Source organism: Hemicordylus capensis, chromosome 6 (genome assembly GCF_027244095.1).
Source record: "Hemicordylus capensis ecotype Gifberg chromosome 6, rHemCap1.1.pri, whole genome shotgun sequence".
NCBI lineage: Eukaryota > Metazoa > Chordata > Lepidosauria > Squamata > Cordylidae > Hemicordylus > Hemicordylus capensis.
Window position 1 is genome coordinate 147,816,313 of NC_069662.1, and position 21,466 is coordinate 147,837,778.

General features: G+C 41.6%; 1 protein-coding gene across 9 annotated transcripts in view; it reads right to left on the reverse strand.

Annotated features, from left to right (window-relative positions):
* Nucleotides 1-992: 992 nt before the first annotated feature.
* The window catches only part of PARD3 (par-3 family cell polarity regulator), a 766,284-nt gene continuing 745,810 nt past the window's right edge, over nucleotides 993-21,466 (reverse strand). For all 9 annotated transcript variants that reach the window (XM_053261606.1, XM_053261605.1, XM_053261600.1 and 6 more), the window contains 2 exons: nucleotides 11,698-11,825; nucleotides 993-3,030 (listed from right to left, as the gene is read on the reverse strand). In XM_053261606.1, coding sequence (XP_053117581.1) covers nucleotides 2,637-3,030; nucleotides 11,698-11,825 — 522 coding nt within the window. In that variant the 3' untranslated portion in view covers nucleotides 993-2,636. The remainder of the gene's footprint in view (nucleotides 3,031-11,697; nucleotides 11,826-21,466) is intronic.

Here is a 21,466-nt window from a genome sequence, read left to right on the forward strand (position 1 = left end):
ATGAGTCCAGTTGTGTCATAAGAACATAAGAATAGCCCTTCTGGATTAGGCCCAAGGCCTATCTAGTCCAGTATCCTGTTTCACGCAGTGGCCCACCAGATTCCTCTGGGAAGACCACAGGCAAAAGCAGGGGCATAGCTAGAGAAGAGGGGGCCCGTGTTTGCCCCTCTCCCCAGTGGCCCCTTGGAGTGATGGATATAAAGAAAATAGGGAGGGGTGGAGCTGGGGAGCCCTCAGGAGCTGGGGGGCCTGGGTCCTTTGAACCCATCTGCTCAATTATAGCTACTCTCCTGGGCAAGAGGTAAGGGCATACCCTCTCTCCTGCTGTTGCTCCCCTGCAACTTATATTTAGAGGTATCTTGCCTCTGAAGTTGGAGGTGGACTATACAGCCATCAGACTAGTAGTCATTGATAAACTTGTCCTTCATGAATTTGTCTGAGCCCCTTTTAAAGCTATCGAAGCTAGTGGGCATCACCACACACCATAGCAGGGAATTCCATAGATTAATCATAAACCCAACAGGTACCTAACACACTCCAAAAAGTTAACATGGAGGGGCACTGGATGTACACATAGGCACAATGTGGGGTCAACAACATGGTATTCTGTTTTGATGACTTCCACTGGAATAGGCCTTTAAAAGGGGACTTTTTCATGACCAAGCTGATCAGAAATATTGCAAAGCATTTAACGTATTCAAAGTATTCTGTTTTGATGACTTCCACTGGAATAGGCCTTTAAAAGGGGACTTTTTCATGACCAAGCTGATCAGAAATATTGCAAAGCATTTAACCAGAATCCCTTTTTTGCAAAACACTTTTGGCACTCTAACCGGCTATAGATCATTGCTTTTCTAAGTTAATTTGTATAGTTGGTTAAAGAAAGGAATGATAAAATCATGAGGAACATGATAAATCAACATCTGTGAAATATTTTGAAAAGTTAATCAAGGCTATAATTTTTAAAACTTCAAAAGGATTTTGAAACAAAAAACAAAAATTGTCTTTTTATTCTAATTTTTTTGTTATTTACAGAGAAAGCCATTTTACACAGTGTTGTAAGTCTCTGCGTAAAAGAGCCATAGTCATCCAATGTCATTGTGCTTACATTAGTAACAAATCTTTTTAACACTTGAGTATATTAACAAAAAAAAAAAAGGCATAAAAGACACAGATAGCATGTGCTTTCACATATATTCTAGAAACAGAACGAGGCACACATAAAATGGGCCAAGGTTTTCATTCTTTTTAAAAAGGCAAATGATCAGTCACACACAGCACATGGTGTTTCGTTCCTTTTGTTCATTTATACATGATATGCTGAGCTTTTAAATCTCAAGACTTTTCACATCAAGATTTGCAGGCACTTTAGCAATCCAGCGATACATTTATTTTCACAATACTTCCAGGTTCAGACCCTCAAACACAAAACCAGCTGTTGCAAAGGAAAATTTCATATATCCCATATGCATATTCAGAATATCACTGGCAGAGCAATCTCTTTGTTGCAGTAATTTTTGGACACCAACATGTTTTGACGATGATGCGCACCAATTTTCCGCCATTTATCTTTTATTTATACACGTTTGTGGCTTATTGTGATGCCGAGATGCAAAAATACAGCAATATGGAAGCACAGAGCAAATTGTCCACAAGGCTTTACAAATCACCAAAAAAGATAGGTTTAAAAAAACTATTTTAATTCAAAAATAGAATTTCATATTATTTTGTCCTGCATTTTTTCCCTCCAACAAAATAAAGAGAAATTAAATTATCAAGATATATGAAATAACTGAGCAATGATTCCTCAATAATTCATTTTTGAGTTTCAATTTTTATGTAATGTAATAAAAAAAAAACATTGTTAGGTTATAAAATACAAAACTTGCTGAACTAATCCAGAGAGGTCTTTTTCTCTCTCACCATTCTGTATGTGTCATGAAAGAGCCAGTTTCTGCCTCCCTCTCTGTCATTAGCTGATGTTAACTTATAAATACAATGTTCTCACAGATAATATACGTATATATGGTTAAGGTATAAGACGAATGCAATGAGGTCCCCAGATAAATGAATTTTTTTTCCTTTGCTTAGGAATGAGAATAAAGCATTTTGATAGGCGCAAACATGTGCAGTAGAAAGAAAACAATAATTCAGCATATAGACATTTAAATATTTATCACCTGCAAAACATCAAGGACCAGAGATCATATCTGCCTTACTGCTTATATGTACCCCTTTCCCTCAATCCGAAGGAAGGAAATAATAAAAGATGTGCCAGTGCACCAATGAATGTTGCATGTTGGAACTACAACTCACTGTAGAGTTGAACACCTGATAGCAAAATGCAGTGAAGCAGCCATTGACAGCACAGGACCAGGCTAGAACCCTTGATATCTAAGACACATCACTCGCCTAGAGTATGATTGTCAAATGATGGAAAAGACTTCCATGAATATAACACTTGAGACACAATGGCAAAGACATAAGGCCTTCCAATTCTTTGCCCATATTGCTAAAGGCACTGAAGCAGACAAGGATTCCTTAGTACCTCCATGTTTAAAAAGTTTTTCAAAATACATGTTTCTTCATATGAAAATGTTCCTTTATTGCATGGGATGTTGACCTTTTGCTTTGACTCAAGAATAAAATGGCCTCCCCTTTTCGGGCGTTTGTAATCTGTTTAGCCTGGCAACCTGAGATGGCGAAGGTGGGACATCTTGCCTGAAAGGACCTTTGGGAAGACCATAGTTAGGGTCTTGAGCTTTTTTATAGGAGTCATAATTGCTGGACCCTTCTGATGATGTCTTCTTTTTCAGCTGTTGCTCTTTCCGCCTCTGTTCTTGACGCAACAACTCTTGAGTTTCAAGCATGACCCGAGCGTTGAAGCCAGGGCCTCCCATGTAGCCATTCCTTGAGCCCTGATAACTGGAATACCTTGGGTTTTCTTTTGCACTCTGGAAACCTTCACCAGGAGGATAATTCTGCTCCCAAGAATCTTGAGATACGGAGCTTGCATTTTTCCGGCTTTGCCTGAACACGAAAATAGGAAAATAAATGTGTAAATAAATAAGTAAATTGTGTCTCTTATATACATTTTGAAGAGTGTGTTTGTTGTTTGTGGAGTTGTTAAATAAAGTCATGCTTCCCGATTACCTAGACACCCAATTGGCATAAACAATTCTGCCACTTAAATTAGCTGAATGAACTACTTTTTACAGTGGAATATGCTGGGTGAAAGGTTTACATAATTTTGTTTTTGTATTTTTTTCAGAACATATTCTGAAAAAAATAAGCATATTTTAATTGTAATTGTTCTCAACAGATTTTTTTAACACTAAATAATTCAAAAACAATATAATGCCCAAAAGAAGCAGAAGACCTTTCTCAGACTGAAATTTATTATGTATGATCATTATTAAATAAAATAAATATTTGAGAATGAAATCCTGCAAATTTAAAACTCTTATTTTACTTCCCTGTTGCAGGCACTTTAATATGACATATTAAATATCTTGAACTTTTCTGTAAGTGAAATCGATGCAAAATGACTTTGCCTGGCCAATAACGGGCCTCACCTCCCAATTTAAAATATTTGTACCTTACCTTCTGTGAACACAGATCCATAAGTTATTTTAACAACAGTATAAAAACAAGCAAATAAAGAAAAACAGCAATAAAACATCAGCATAAACAATAAAATCACAGCAGAATCAGCAATAAAACCACAGCTTTAAATAAGGAAAAATTAATCACTTATCCCAAATGTCCTCCAAAACATCATCTTAATTAGTTGTCGAAAACTAAGCAGTTGGGGATCCAGGTAAGCCCCCCTCTAGAGGAAATTCTACAGTTGAGGTATCGTTACTGATAAGGCCAAAAACCACATCAGACTGCAGGACGCCACAGAGCAGGGTTTCCAAAGAAAAACTTGTGTAGTCAAAAAGGAGGCTCACAACCAATCAGTATGAATAAATGTTGCCAGTAATTGAATGTAAAGGCAGTTTGCTTACAAAAGATAGTGTCAAGAAATCCGATGCATTTTAGCTGTATTTCTTGACACTGGTCACAGCACAGAGTGTGTATGCTTTAGTCAAGTAGTTTTGATGGATTCAGTAAATCTTTGTTGGATTGCAGCCATTATCTTTTGTAACATATCTGGCTATGGATGCAGTTACTGATCATGGGCACAGTCCAGCAAAAGTAGTGACCAAGTCCCATTGATCTCAGTGACAGAAAGCTGGCTTCAGTTATGTGTCCCAAAGTTTTTGCTCAAAATAATTATGATTGCTCTACTTTCCTACCGCCTTTTCTTATGTAGTGCACATCTCAATGTTTCCTTTCCCTTCAGCTTCAGGAACTCCCTTCTCATGCATCCTATACATAAACACCACAGAACAGCAGATTCTAGTTTCTTACTTTTCGAAGTTGCTGCTACAATCATGAACACCCCAATCAAGATTTGCCCACGTTTTCTGTAAAATGGATTGCAGTGTGGAATGTACAGTGTAGACATTGTGCAAATAGCAGCAGCAAAAGGGGCAAACACAACAGCAGCAACAAAACAAAAAACAGCTGGTCCAGATGTTGGAGATGTGACTCCACAGACATCAACTCTAACCACCATGGAACTCCTATTGACCACCAGGGACATTAGGAGTAGAGATATGGAGTATAGGACTGCCCCTTTGTTCTCTCTTATTTCTGTATCTCTACTAAAGTATCTTCTGGTTGGCAGACCTAAACAGGAGAACCTTGTTGCTCATGGGGGTTCCATTCCTTGCCTACTACAGTGAGTAATGAGGCATTGGGGCTATGGAGAAATTGGGGTTAGATTCCAGGGTGGAGAGAGAAATCGGAAAAAGACCCCAAACTTCCCCAAACATACTGTGGTGTGCTCCGCCAGTCCACCATGTGACCATACATGCCCTCCAAAGGTCGGAATGGCCCCCCCAACTGTGGGAAATTGTGGGGGAAAGTCTGATTTTTTTCAGGAAATGAGCCACGAAATGGCTGATCCTGTATTCTCCTCTCTCCTCAAGACAAAATGACAGCCATAGTTACTTCCAGCCCTCTAGGAACCGTGGATACATGGTTTTTAACCCATTAATATCTGCAGTTACTGGAAACAGGTGTCTATTAGACACCCACAGATACACAGAATGGTTCTGCCAATAGCGAGGTTCTCCTGTACTTTTAGGCTACTCCCTTCTTCTTTGTTCTCTCTGTTTCTTCTTCTTCCTTCTACCATGAGGTTGCTAGCACAGCATGCAGGCTTTTCTATCTAAGCTTGTGACCTCTTCAAATAAACCTTTGCTTGTTTTAGACCTCAAGCAATTGTCTCCAGATCTCCTCCCTGAGTTCCGTTCTCATCAAACCCGGTTTCTCGGCTAAATGAGGGGTTGACTCCAATTCTCCCCTACACCAGATGCACCCTTGGAAGAACAATGAAACAATCAAATAAAATTATTTATTTTAATTTATTTGATTTATTTGATTTCTATACCGCCCTTCCAGAAATGGCTCAGAGTGGTTGGATTCCCACATTAATGTTGGATTCCCAGATGATGGTGATGTCAGTTTTGCAGGTGGTAAGCACGGCGGGGAAATGACTTGATTAGCAAGCCAGAGGTTGCCAGTTCGAATCCCTGCTGGTATGTTTCCCAGACTATATCAGGCAGCAGCAATATAGGAAGATGCTGAAAGGCATCATCTCATACTACGTGGGAGGTGGCAGTGGTAAACCCCTCCTTTATCCTACCAAAGACAACCACATGGCTCTGTGGTCGCCAGAAGTCGACACCGACTCAACGGCACACTTTACCTTTAAGTTTCTTTCACCCACAACCCAAACATGTGCATTGTCTCTTTTGCTCAGAGTAATCAGCTCTTCTCTGGTTTCAAGGTGCTCCTTGATGCACTGTGACAGGACTATAAATATTCACAGTTTGACAGCTAGTACTGTAATAGCAATTAGAACCTTCAAATATAATGCTCCAATAGACCTGGACATGGGATATTAGTATTCAGGGGGTTTACAACCCAGATTGCCAAAGGCCTGTACTTCATTTTTTAAAGACTTGCGAGCCGAGCCTACTCTGGAGGAACACTGTCTACTATAAATATGCAATTTTTGATAATTTATCTCGACATACAACCAAATGACATTTAAGCAAGCTGAACATATGACAAACCAAACATGCACAGCTTGCTTCTGTCTGCATAAAGGCAAAACGCTGCCTTGTGTAGTCAAAAAGGAGGGCCATACACCCAAGCAATGCGACACAGAAGTATAGTCAGTAACTGAATGTAAAGACAGTTTGTTGACAAAAGACAATGTCTATAATTAAATTAAATTTGTTCTAGGTCAGACTCAAGCATCGAGCATATATGAAGCTCTCTTTCTGTGGAAGATAATTCAAATGTTCTAAGAAGCCATATTCACATGTTATGTTCAACGCATGTACAGTCCGAGTACAGTGTACAGATGTGTAGATCTGTGTAGATTCACATGTTGGGATTCCTCTGGGGCTGCAGAGATTCCTAGATTGGCTCAGCTGCGGCAGTAGGGATAGTTGCCACTACCGGAAACTGGTGGGGGCCTGAAGGGAGAGAGGGCCAAAATCTTGCAAGAGCTTGCAAGATGTGTAGGGGCTGCAAGGAAGCATTTAAATGCCAGGCCAATGATGTAGTGGCCATGCAGGATGTAATGGAGGCAAAGGGGTCCAACAGAGCTCCCAAGGAAGGCATAGAGAAAGGGCAACCAGAGTGAAGCCAGTCGCCATTTAGGGGAGACAGGGGTCTAATTGACCCCTGCTCCCCAGGCACCTTTAGTTGCCTACTGAGGCTGTGTTAAACTTGCTGGGAGGAACAAGCAGCCCCAGAGAGTGGGCAAGTGGCATGTGCCTAGCCCAGGCCCTTCACAACACATTATGATGAATGCACATGCAGTAGTATGCTTCCTATCTGTAGCCTGCATGTAAGAGGACCTGTACTTGGATTCACTTTTAAAATGAAAGCATGTGCAGTCATTCATACAAACATGTGTACATGTGCGCAGACCTCTGTACACAAGTGCAATGTAATGTCGGGATAGTCCTGTGGTTAAATGACCAAAATCATGTGGATATGCACCTTTGTAACTTTCGCGTTTTGTTCTTCTTCCATACATATCATTTGAAGGGCATCATATGAACAGACATTGTATAGAGCAGGGGTGGGGAACCTTGGCCCTCCAGCTTTTTTGAACTACAACACCCATCAACCCCAGCCTGGGGATGGTGGGAGTTGTAGTTCAAAAACAGCTGGAGGGCCAAGGTTCCCCACCCCTGGTATAGAGCGACACAACTGCTCTTATAGTCTTAATTAAAGGAAGATGACTACAACATGACTATACTTTCACAATTTTCCACAATGTTTCTGTGATATACTGTAATTTCCCCTCCTGACAAAAATGTAGTGCATTACTATTTCATTTGTGAATTGCCATGGACTATGGAATAACCTTCCGAAGAGCAACAAATATATTCTCATTTCAACGGAAACCATTCAAGGTCTCTTCTACAAAACATCTGTGCACAAACAAATTAATAAGTACTGCAGTCTTTGTTTCCCCACTTCATGCATAATCTACATCCACACAGTTATAAATATAACTTGCTTACAACATTCATAAATTACTGTAGTGGCTTTGCATAAATGTGGTGTAGACTTCAACCAATTTTCAGCTCATCTTATTACTAACAGACATATTTAGATAAAGTCTGCTCAATTAATCTTTGTCATTTTCGATGTGAAACTCTTTCAAGTCCCATTTAACTTTATTTATTAAGTTGGAGGCTTGAATAAGCCTCTGAAACTTTGGCAGTTTTGCCAACTCGAGAGGTTCATTCAGCTTGCTGCAATTAGTTTCACCTTAAGTGATTCAGAAGCAGACTTCTATTGAAGTCTTATGTAAGCCCAAACAAAAGCATGAATGATTCACATTAGATAGCACTTAATCTCATTGTGCTGTACATAGGTGTGTAAGCCTGCTCAAGGTATTAGGGCACATGAGACTAGGCACAAATGCCACCTCACTGGCACCCCCCTGCCAGGGCCAGAACCTGCCTCCACTGCTCCTCTTTGCTCCTCTTTCTACTCTCCTCTCCCTCCTGGGGTGCCCACCTGTCCCTCCACCCTCACTGCCACTGCTCCTGCAGCGGCTCCAGCTTCTCCTGACCACTGTCTGTTATCACTGCCACTCCTGCAGCAGCAACAGGCTTGTTGCCCACTGCCACTGCTTCTGCAGCAGTGACCGTTTTCCCTGGCTTCGCCTCCTCCCTGAACAGGCCATGCAGAAGAGGTGTGTGGTGTTGGGGAGAGACACAGAGCTACATAGCTGGAGAAGCTGGATTCTGCCGCAGGAACAGCATGGGTGGGCAAGCCGGATGCTGCTGCAGAAGCAGTGGCAGTAGGTGGGCAGGCGGGCAGGCAAACAGAAAGTACCATGGGAGGAGAGGTAATAGGGAAGAGCAGGGGGAAAGGGTGGCAGCGGCAGGCTTTGTCTCAGGGAGCTGAGCTGGATCCGGCGTGGGATGTGCCAGTGAGGTAGGCAGAGCATACTCCAGGACGGGGAGGGGGGAGAGAGCAGAGAAGAGGGGTGGCAGCAGCAGAAGGGAGGAGAACTGATGGCAATTGCTGCCAGCAGGCAGGTGGGGCGGGGCAAAGTTCCTGCACTTGCCACCCTCTGGCACACTGGCTACTTAAAGAAACCATGCAACCCTGCCTCATTATAGGCCCGTCTGCTCCCATCCTACTACACCCCTTAAATAAAACCTTCTCCCACACATACTTTGGTCACCCTAAGACAGTTTTACGCATTGTAAGTCCTGGAGCCAGTGACAGCCCCCATCAAACTGAATGGAAGAGACCTGGTCTTGTGGTAGCAAGCATGACTTGTCCCCTTAGCTAAGCAGGGTCCACCCTGGTTGCTTATGAATGGGAGACTAGAAGTGTGAGCAGTGTAAGATATTCCCCTCAGGGGATAGAATATCTCCCCCTCTGGGAAGAGCATCTAGGTTCCAGGTTCCCTCCCTGGCATCTCCAAGACAGGGCTGAGAGAGATTCCTGCCTGCAACCTTGGAGAAGCCGCTGTCAGTCTGGGTAGACAATACTGAGCTAGATGGACCAGTGGTCTGACTCACTATATAGCAGAATCCTATGTTCCTCTGAACTGCATCTCCCTAATTGTTTATTGGGCTTGTGTGAAGTGTCAGCTAAAGTTGAAGACTCAGCACAGCCCACCTAGCACCATGCAGGGAAAAAAATTCTCACCATGCTGCCCAGCACCAGGAGGCTCCTTTAAGGGAAACTGAGCCTTCTTGAGCCTTTGCACCAACTTGAGAGGTGTGCACAGAGTGCTGGGAAGTGTAGTGCTTTCCTCCTATTGCTCTTCAGAGTGGGCTCCGTCTTCCTTAAAGGGCCCTTCTCACATTGAGAAAAGTGCAGTACTGGGCAAAGGTCAGCACAATGGGAAGTGGCTCTCACCAGAGGTGTATCTAGGGAAAATAGCTCCTAGGGCAAGCACTGAAATTGCGCCCCCTGTCCAACCTTCTGACACCCATCTTTCAGGTAACTTTATCATAATATCAGCTGAAAAATACAAGTCAAGCTTGTAAATTTTTTAATATTTTAAAAACTATTTAGCAGTGGACGCAGCCAGACCAAAAACTGCTGGGAAACTACAAATTTCAGTATGCTGGGGGTCATGAAATACCCAAATACTATGTGGAGGTGTACTTGGAAAACTAAACAGAAGTGTCTGTCTAATTCTCTACTATGCATTGTAGCATCACTATTACATGAGTTTTAAAAATAAATGGAGAATTTGACTTTTCCCAGATACTCTGAAAATAGTTAAAGGATATGCAGAGTGAACTGTATCACTGCTTGGAATATATTCTAGTATTTTAGAAAGACAGTTAAAATGAGAGAAAGAGAACAAGAAACTCCCAGTGGGCCTTAATACCAAGGATTTCACACTGATTCAAAGACAAACTCACCATTAATAGCCATATTATTAAGACATCACATTGAACTCACTTATCACAAGCAAAGTAAGAGCAAATGAATACAATCCTAGCTCATAGGCTTCAGCTTAGTATTCACAAGCCTTGATTCTCTGTACATAGTGCCAAACTGAATATGTGTACAGTGACATTATTTTTAATATTAAAAATTATACTAAAATTTTTAAAAAATTTTTACCTGTAGCCCCTTCGGGTGGCTTCCTAAAGGCCGTGTGGGGGGGGTGTCTTCAAATGTTCCCCCTCCCCCCGCAGGCCTCTAGGGCCTTGCAGGTTCCATTTGAGCATGTGTGGTGGCCATTTTTTAAAATAATATTTTTTTAAAATGGCCAGCACGCATGCTCAAATGGCATGGCCTAGGGCCTCACAGAGGCCATTTGAGCATGTGCAGTGGTCATTTTGTTTTCAGTGGCCATTTAAAAAAAAATTAATTTTTAAAAACGGCGCCCTCCCTTCAAGTGGCGCCTGGGGCATATGCCCTGCCTGCCCTACCCTAGATACGTCCCTGGCTCTCACACTGTGGTGTGTGTGTGAGTGTGCACACACACACACCAAAGCAGCAAACACACTTTTTCAGGCTGCCTGCTTGAAAAAGTTACCATCACTGCTATAAGGAATTGCTAATCTCCCCTAGCCCAATCCCCCATTCTGATTCCAGACTTCACTATTTTCCAAGACCTTAAGCATGATTCAAACTATATATGCCCTAAACCACCCTAAAATCATCCACCAAATGCCTTCAAGTTCTTAGGAGCAGCCCTCAAGTAGCCAAAAGCAAACCTTCATTTTCTTTTACAATTCAGCTCTCTCTGGAATCTAAGCTGCCTGTGAATACTATACAAATAAATCTTGAATTTAAACTAAAGTATGTCTATAGGCAGCCATAAAAATTTGCAGCCAATTAAATGTGTCAGAAAGTTGGATGTGGCCCAAACTGGTACAGCTTTTCATGGTAATCTCCCTATTCACTCGATTAATTCTTTTATGACAGACATCTTCTACATCATCATCCAAAATGCACTTTGTTGCAACCTATAAAGAAAGAAAACTTCCCATTACGACTACTTCCTCTGAACAAGTTGATATTTTTTCTCCTTCATTATATGAAATTATAACGTACAAGGATCCATAAAGATGTACAATTTTGGAACTCAGTTCCATGATCTACAGAACAGGCATGATTTGTGCCCTCTTGCTTTCTGAGCTGATTTTGTGAGATTTGTCAAAAAGTACCTCAAGCTGCCTGACATCCAGACTAATGCTGTACTGGCACTATGGGGGAGAGGCCATTTTTACCTATGTGCACTTTCCTCTGAAGCCCACTGTGCTTCCTGAAAATATGTCCCTAAGGGACACACAACCCCCGGGGACATATTTTCAAAAAGTACAGGGGGAGTCAATGGGTAGGAGAGATTGGCAAAGACTGTACCTGTGTTGCTCTGGATGTCGGTCAATATTACTTTCAAAATTTTGTGTCAGTTTGTCTTTGTAATGTCACCTCATGCCTGTTCCTCACCATATGTACACCTTTTTAATAAGGAAAGCACATCTCCTACAGCACTGTAGTTATTTCCCTCTGAAGAAACAGGCTGCAGGCACATTTTCGCCAAATAGCTTTAGACAGTTGCCATACCTGGGTAATGAACTGTACTGCCGCTGAGCTTGCTGGAAACTCTCTCTTTCTTCTTGTCGCTGTTTCTGCATCTGCACTTCTACTGATACAGAATGCCTGCCACTTTGCGAGTATGTCTTCGAATTTGGCTAGGATAGAAAAAGTAATAAGGATTGGAGATTTGTACTTTCAGACAAGAAGTAATTCTACTTTGGAACAAGAAGTAGAAAACACACTAGTCATTTTCTAGGACTAGGACTAAGACTTCACAGATAGTTCTCTTTAGGATACATTTGCATATGCTGTTCATATTTGAAATATTCTAACATAGAGTCAAGGAGAATAAAGTTGCATCAGGGGGAAACAACAGCAAATAACAGGACTGAAAATAAATGAAAATTTGCACAAATGTTTATTTGGGGAGATCATACATATTTGGGAATGAATGTAGATGTGTAGATGTGTAGGTAGGTTCATGGATAGATAGAAATGGTTCTCTTATATTTAGCAGAGGGAGAGCAACTACCCCTATCCAGCCCAGGCACAGCATCCCTCCAGCTGTTGCTGCTGATGTCTATCTTATGTTTCTTTTCAGACCGTGAGCCTTTTTGAGGCAAGGAAGCATCTAGTTAATTATTTATTTTTCTATGTAAACAACTTTGAACACTTTGTTGAAAAGTAGCATACAAATAACATACATAATGGCTGACATGATGAACAGCCCTCCACTGAAAGTAGGTATCCCTTAGGGCTGCTGGGGAACTTTAAAGAGGAGACACTGGAAAGAAGAACTGTGCTGCTCTGGGACAGTTTGAAGGCATTATGCAGCTGCCCTGTTGCTACACCACCGGGGCTGCCTCTGAAGTTCCACAGCCTGAACAAGTCCCTACTGTTGACAGAGTGCTGCCCGTCATGTCAGCCACCATGAATAATATTTTTTTTATTTATTTAACGTATTTTTATACCGCCCAAAACTTAAGTCTCTGGGTGGTTTACAACAAGATAAAAACAAAAGTAAAACATTAGCTGAAAACAAAAACAAGACATTTAAAACACAACAGTTAATTTTTAAAACAATATTCTAAAAACAAGATTAAAACAATCGAAACAAGATTAAAACAATGCACACACAAAGCTGTCTTATACCAAGTCAGACCATTGCTCTGCCTAGTTTAGTGTTCTCGGCACTGCCTGGCAGCTTTCCAGGGTTTCAGACTGGAGCCTCTGCCTGCCCTTCCCAGAGATATTAGGAACGGAACCTAGGGCATTCTGTAGGCAAAGCATGTGCTCTAAGTACCCTTTCCCTCATATTTGTAGGAGACTAACTAAGTATCTTTGCCCTAAAAAGCAAAAGTAGAGTATTCAGAACAGCTCTACTAATTAGTAAGCAATCCCCATTTCAATATCAAGCTCAATATCATTTCCAAGGCCATTCCGAAGTTCAGACTCACATACAGTACCTGCCCATAGCTACCCCTTGTATCCCCCCACACAGCCCCACTTGTCTTGCCCTCTTCTACCCCCTTCCCTTTACCAAAACTTGCAGTGACTCATTTTATATTTGAGTCTTTACATTTGTGTATATGTATAACCCCATATGGATCAGATTAATGAACATCAAACTGGATAGTGATATCCAAGGTCTGGTTAAGGACAACACCTTACGGAGCCCAGTGAAAGGGGACACACTAGGAGTGTGCCATTGTGAAATCTGCTGCAGACATCCTGATGTCTACTGATACGTCTCTTTATCACATTTCGGGGGACTTTTGGTCTGAACAGCTGCTCTATATGTGCTCCCGATATTAGGTTTTTGAACTGGTTTTTGGCGTGCATGTCGAACAGCCCCTTCCATGCAATAAAGGGGAGTGTGAGGATGGCGTTGGAATGTCTGTGGGAGATGTTCTGACAGGCGCTCTCGTGGTGCATCCCCTTTCTAATCATATGGGCTGGTAAGGTATCATCGGAACTGGCCTAGCAAGGAGTCCTTCCCCACTACTGACTTGCTGCTACTAAAGTGCATATAATTAGCTAAAAACCCAAGTCAAAACATGGACATTTGAGGGTGGCTGGGGGGGAGATGGCTCAAAGCATGTGATCGGCTTTATCTGTGTCTTTCGCTCTTTCCTTTGGAAGCTATCTAACAGTGACAAGCTCAGATTAATCGAAAAGAACTGATTTACTGATTTGAACAAACATTGATTTATTGATTTGAATGGCATCGTCATGTAGCATTTCGCTGAAGCCAATTAGTGCTTCCTGTCCTTCCTGCATGGTGAATCCTGGGAGAAAGAAAACGGCGACTGCTACTCGCTGGGAGACTCAGAAGCACCATGGGAGCATTTTGGTGCAGCCTTATGTATGAAGCCTTTTTAATCTGTTTGTCTAAACCATCTTGAGGGCTGTTATGGTGGGAAAGAGGAAAGGGGTGCGAATGAATGAATGAATCCCAGACTAGAAGGAAATGTCCTGAAATTGCTAACCCCTGCTAACTTGGCTAAGAGGCACCTTTTAACATGGCGATTCTCTTTATTTAGCAGGGGGAGAGTAACTGGCCCTATCCACCCCTAGCACAGTACCTCCAGTGACTGTTGCCAGTGTCTATCTTACTGTATGTTTCTTTTTAGATTGTGAGCCCTTTGGGGATAGGGATCCATCTTACTTACTTACTTACTTACTTACTTACTTACTTATTTATTTATTTATTTATTATTCCTCTGTGCAAACCGCCCTGAGCCATTTTTGGAAGGGCAGTATAGAAATCAAACAATCAATCAATCAGTCAAATGAAATATCTTAGGTGCACTTAACTCACACTGGGCTGGAAAATGTTTCACAGCTGATAAATGAAAAACAATACACTCAAAAACAACTAATTTTCAAAAAATGACTGTCAGTGCATTTTAGGGAAAGTATTTGTCAGTTTAATTCACATATGCACACAATTTTTGATCCTGGCAACAATGTACATCATGAACATGAGATGAAAAATAACCCCTGCAAAGTGGAAAAATATATTTCTGTGCATTGGAACACAAATTGTGTGCTCAGAATGGAACTCCCAAACTTGTTAACACCTGTGCAAACAGGGCAGTGTGAAGCAAAGTATAATTATCATAATTCTTTAAAGCTATCAAACAAAGCTGGCTTCGTCTTAACTGTGCAAATTGCACAGAACTCTGGCCTTGTCTGTGAGGAGATCTATGACAAGCGTTGACCTTTTAAATCAAATAGCGGTCAAGGCCGCCATCACACCAAGGCTGTATTATACAAATAAATACATGTTGATGTCTTCTGCGATGCAATTTAAGTGAAGATGATAATGACTGCTTTGAACATTTGTTAAGGAAAGCACAAGTTCAGTAGGAGTTATGATCTGCGTGACTTTAGAATGAAGCTCTTTAGAGGACTTTGGTTGAACACAGCAGTAGAATGAAGTGTTTTCTAGAACATCAGAGCAGCTACAATGAAAATTATGTTGCACAGAATGGATCATCTTAATGAAAGTGTATCAGATGTATGCTGGCATCATGCAGAATCAAATGCAAATGAGATGCATAAGTGATGGAGTTGCAAGAACATTCAGGACTTTGGGGAGGATGTAGTTGAAACAATTAGAGGTGTATTCTTTTATTTAATGCCTATATATTCCCACTGAGGCTGTTTGTTATTAGGTTTCATAGATGATGTGAAATGAAAGGAACATCAAGAAATTGTGATCACTTTATTTACTGCATCAGGAGTAGAGATAGCTGGTAAATGGAAAAAGGCAGAAGGCCCAGTGTGGGAGGCTGCCCAAAAAGAATCTGGAATAAATTATACACAGTTAAACTTATGCACTTGGTTGCGCGGTGTGTGTGTGGGGGGTGGTTAACAACATTAGGACTTACTATGAGATTTGGAATCAGTTTATATTTGGAAGAGACCATTTAACCAAAAGGCACATACAGAGATATTGGCCTGGATCCAGGAGAGGAGAGCTGGTCTTGAGATACAAAACATGAATGAGTGCCTTGCTAAATCGGGACTATAGGTGATTGCTGTAAGATTTTCCTCTTAGGAAATTGAGTCATAGCGTGGTAGAGCATCGATTTTGCACGCAGAAGAAAACTCTCAGGTTCAGTCCTTGGCATCTCCAGATAGGGCTAAGAAAGACTCATGCCTGAAACTATGAAGAGCCATTGCCAATCAGTGTAGACAATAATGAGCTAGGTGGACCAATGGTGTGACTCAGTATAAGGCAACTCCCTATGTTCCTAACCAAAGGAGGAGGAAATAACTGCATTTGTGCTGTTTCATAAATGCTTATGTGAGACCTTGCACAGTTCATGTGCTATAATAGATAAGGTTCTGTTCACTATTTTTGTTGTGCAAGAAATTGCACAAACTCTTTAGTCTGTAGAACAAAATCCTTGGATTTAATTTCACTTTTCTTGCACAATGTTCTAAGTCCAAAGTAGATAGCAGCCTTTCTGTGAGTGAAAGACAACCCTTCACATGTGGAGGACATCTTTGGATCCAACACGCTGACATTTTGTAAGCCATTTGGTAATTCACTTAAGAGAGTGGAATAATGAACAGAACTTTGAAAAATTGTGTAATTGCAAAATTACAATTGGAAAGAGTACTCAACAGTGAGGCTTGGCAGCTGTCACACATTTTCCGCTATAGATTTCTTTGCACAGGAACAGGTTAGAAGCTCATATCATTTTCAGAGCAGTACTCGGGGTGGAGCTTCTGCTCAGTTTCATCTTTCATGTAGGGATGTGCACGAACTGTGGTTCGAGCATTTGGGGGGCAGGGGAATCTGGAACTTTAAGAAAAAGGAGAGCAGGTCTTTACCTGCTCTCCCCCGCCCCATGCAGCTTCCTGCTGGGGCGGTGCATGTCCCTTGAAACCCACGCAACATGAGCATGCACACAGTGTCTGCGCACGCGATTTCGACAGCAAATCGTGTCGTGATGCAAATGGCCTCCACACATGTGCAGAGGGCCATGTCCAACCCAGGCTGTCATTTGGGAGACTGTGGGAGGTGGATTGGAGGAGCCCCCATGGCCACCAATGCCGTTGCCACTGCCTCCACCATCCCAATGCCTGATAATTAAAGGTAAAATGTAGCCTTTCTCCCCCCACCCCACATTACTAGGGAATTCCCTTTACTTGTATTTACAAGTATACCCCTCAAGCTGGCCTGCGAATCAGTTCAGCCAGTTCGATGGCCGAACTGGACCGGACCCAGTTTGTCCAAGCCTGAGCCGGGTTGGTTCGAATCCAGTCCGGGTTCAAACTGAGCTGGTCTCGGTCACAAATCCCTAGGAGATACTTCCTGTTGGCTAAGAAGAGCCCCCACCAGACTACAGCCACACAATGAGTGTTCTATTGGAAAGTGGAACCCCAGCCATGCTGTTAGAGAAAAGGGGGCTCTGTCTGCATACACTTTATAGCTAAATTCACCCTCGCTAACTCTAGAGATTATTCAGAGAGAAGGGGAAGCGGGTTTACTAAGTCATAGCTAGAGCACCAACCTAGCCAGCTGGCTGTACTGTTGGTAAGGATATGGGGCTTCTAAACACTGACACCAGGTAACTACAAAGCCTGGAGAAAAGCACCAGAAAAATGGATATAATTCATTAACATAACCTTCCTACTCAAATTCTTGGACATTTTGTGTCCAGGATGACACTTTCCCTACATCCTGGACAGGACGTCAGATTCTTGGACCATCCAGACAAATCCTGGACATGTGGCAACACAATGCCTGATGTAACTAACAGCTGAACAGTTACACTCCAAGGGGAATGTTACTCATTGGTTGTTATTTTATCAAGTTAGAACTCATGATTAATTATTGAAGCAATCACACCTACACCAGCTGCATTGAATGTACAGAGACAGCAAGGTATCCTGAGGTGCTGAATGCACTTGCTGTGCCAAGCTAATTAGCAAGAGATAAGACTTCTTGACCTTATCTGCCCTGAATAGAGATCTACACTTAATACAACTCATTAACTGGATCTCAATGATATCACAGCTTCAGTAGTTACAAGGATGTCCTTGATGGCATGTTTTTAAAAGCTCTATTTCTGAGTTGTCATGGAGTGAAGAACATGTCATTGTGAGCCAGATAAAATTCATCATGGCCTCCTTCTGACCTTATAAAAGGCAGATGAAATGCAAATATTCACCACAGTTGGGGTGAAAATACGTGTGCAGTGCATTATGAATTTCACTTACGAAACAGAAATAAATGGAGGCACCAGGATATCCAAGTTCCCATCTAAAACCTTGGAGAACTGCTATCACTCAGTGCAGCCAACACTGTAGATGGAGCAATGGTCAGACTGAGTATTATATTGCATAATTGCAATGCTTTGAACTGAATGCTTTTCATCAGAGGAAAACAATTATGAAATAAAAGTGTTCCAAAAGACACCCCATGTTTTAGCAAGGCAATGCTCGAAACACCTGAGGCGCTGGGGATGAAGCCTTAGCTCATTGTAAGGATGAGGATGACCTAAGGATGAGGCCTTAGCTCTGTGTATGAGCATCTGCTTTGCATACAGAAGGCTCATTTCCTGGCATCTCCATATCAGTATAGCCTTACAGAAATAGTACTACTTTTTATCAGAATTTTTAAAGGTAAAAACATTCTGTATGACTTTGTTTTGATGGCTATAAAAGTAAATGCAATCTGATCCTGAGAACGATGAGATTATGAACGTGCTGTTGAGACACTAGAAATGCTAAAACTGGCCCAGAAACTCAACTGCAGAATCCTGAACAGGATCCTAAACAGCACATAGCATTCATATATCAGCAAGGACATCCTCAGCCACTTCTAAGTTGGGCATTCCAAATATGGAAGCAAAAAAAGCAGCCCGTTATCATGAACAGAGGGTCCATAACATGAGCACTGAAGTTCTAGTTTGGGCTGTTTGCATTAATGAAAGGAAACCATTTGGATCAACTGTCTTTCTACAAAATCAATCAAAACTTAGACATGCTGTTCTGAATTGTGTGCCTCGATACCATCCTTCCTACCTAGATCTCTTCTGGGAAAGTGATTTTAAATATTTTATTCAGAATGTCTGTATCCATTAAAGTTGTTGGACAGAATGCCTTGAGGAGAGGGGTTCATTAATTTTTGGCAGAGAAGATACAAGCCCTGGCAGAAATGCCAGCTCTCCCACAGCTAGCCAGTAGAGAGACTGCCAATGGGACCATAGTGGAACAATTTGAGATGGACACTTGCCCACTACAATCTGGGGAGAGACATGTGATCGTCACCATCTAGCAGGAACTGGAAACGATGACTCAGCCAAATGACCTTCTTATATCTTCGATGTATACACTAATCTTCATTTACTTTGAAAAGACTGATGTTCACATCATCTCTCTGCTCCCAGAACCCCAGATCTTTAATCACCATCTCAAAGAAAAAAACATATCAGTTTTCATGTTGTAGTTCTTGGGACTCTCTGGATGGACAATTGCTTTCTCTGCTCAAACCAGAACAGTTTGCTTTCCCATTGTGGATTTGAGGGGCTTTTCTAGATTTTAAGTTTTATGTCAGTCTAAGCTTTCTCCTGCCCCAGTATGTGCCACAAACTCACTCCCTCAGGCTATCACATCAGGTTTAACAATAGGCCTCATACAGGTGTGTTTTTTCACAACTGCACTCCTAGCCAAGAGCTTTGAGACAGAAAGGCCAGAAAAGCATTTTAAGAATAGGGTTTAGGTATCCTTCGACATGCACGCAGTAAACCACTTTTATGTTTTTCGCAGCCTTTTGTATTTACTACATCTGGATACATTTTGGGGAGAGCACCTCTACAATTTTAAAGTAATCCTCCGAAGTCATATATGCTGCTTAAAGGATGGGTTTATTGCTCCTCAATGCCGAAAGGATTGTGTACTCTCAAAATGGATGAGATCATGGTTTTATCCATTCCAAGATCAGCAATCTTACACAGACTGGAATACACAAGGGGAGCACAGTAATTCCAAGGTACTATTTTCTGTCCTATTTTTTAAATGTGTGTGTCTCTATAAAAAAGATGCATGTGTGTGTGTGCATTCTCATGCACGCACACACACAGAGCTATAGTTTTTATACAGAGCAGGCCCCCAACAAAGACAACAATAAATCTCAGAATTAAAATTAATACATTAACCAGAATTACTGTCACTTTAAGCTCATTTGCATGATCAGACCAATGGAGGAGAGGTCCCAATTGTTTGAGGGGGAAAGGAAGAGAAAAAAGGAAAGGTTCGTGTTCTGACCCATAATTTAGGAAATTGTTCAATTCCTGAGGTAATCAGGCTGTCATCTAAATAATTCCCCACTTACTCAATGCTGGAAACTATAATACAAGCCCAAGGAAGCCTGTCTAAAGACAACATTTGGCCCATAACCTTTGGTAGTTAAGTCCTCAAGTGCTCCTGAGAGCCTTCTTCTCTCAGACAATTTCCCCAAGATCCCAAACCTGTCTCATCCTGAGATTCCGCAGACAAAACTTTTGCATAGCAAAGTGCTTACCTTTCCAGGAACCTTGCACGTGTAAATAAAAATGGGCTTTCTGAATTATCTGTACTGCATCTTATGAAAAATGACTAGTGAGATAGATAGATAGATAGATAGATAGATAGATAGATAGATAGATAGATAGATAGAACAACTTATTTGCTCAGGTCCAGAGAGACCCAAAGGTATTTTATAACAGAGCAATAAAAGGGAGCTCATATATTTTACACTGAGCATTCTTCACAGAAGCAGCTGATTTAAGAGTAGATTTGTTGTCCTTGGTTTTTATGTTGCAATTTCAAATCAGTGCTTTTAAGGATATGAAAATGTGGTATATTTTCCAGGTTAACAAATATAATAAATATATACGTCATGTTGCATGAATATATGTGGCATAGCTCTGAACCTTAAGACTGGAGAATAAAAGTCATTTCTATATATTTATACACTAGCAAGGGGTATTAATAAAGACCCTACACTCAACAACATGCTGCTAGGTCTCCACTACACACTTGGGGCTTATATAATGCACCATGGCAGGTCAGCAACAAGCGTGGCAACTTGCCAGAGTGAGCAGGAGTGAGTGGGAGAGCAATGGGGCCTGCCCCCTGCCTGATGGGATGTGCCCGTCTGCGCTGATGAATGGGGCGTGTGGTGCTTGTGTGGACAAATGGGGTGCAGTGCATCCACACAAGCGAACAGGGCATGGCGCTTGGGGCGCCACCGACTCTTGAGCCAGCCCTAGCAGGGAGCTTGATCATCTGTTAATCAGCAAGTGGGTCAGAAAACTTTCCCTCCTATCTCATTCAGCAGTTGGGTACTCCTGCTTAGCAGACAATGAAGATCCCCACTTGATCTTACCCTAATTATGATTGTATGAACTGCTCTAGTGTTTTCCTGCATGCCAGCCATTTTTCCTATAACACATATGTACACTGTCTAATGGCTTATTTGTTTTGATTGGTAGTTTTAATTAACTAGATTTTTTTTAATTATTTGAAACAGTTGCATTTTGTAATGTAAGCTGCCTTGGGGACCCTTTTGATCAGAAGACAGGATGGTGGTAGACATTAAATAAATAAGCAATCCTTCTAAAATATGCTACTTCTGTGTAAAAAGAGTAGGGAGAGAACAGTGCTCTTCTGCACCCTTCTCCTTGCTTTGGCAAAATCTAGTTGCTGATGTCTGACACAGAAAACCTGTTTGTGTAAATCCTACTGAGTAAATGCTAAGTGCATTTGTTAGGAAAAAAATAATGCATTCTTC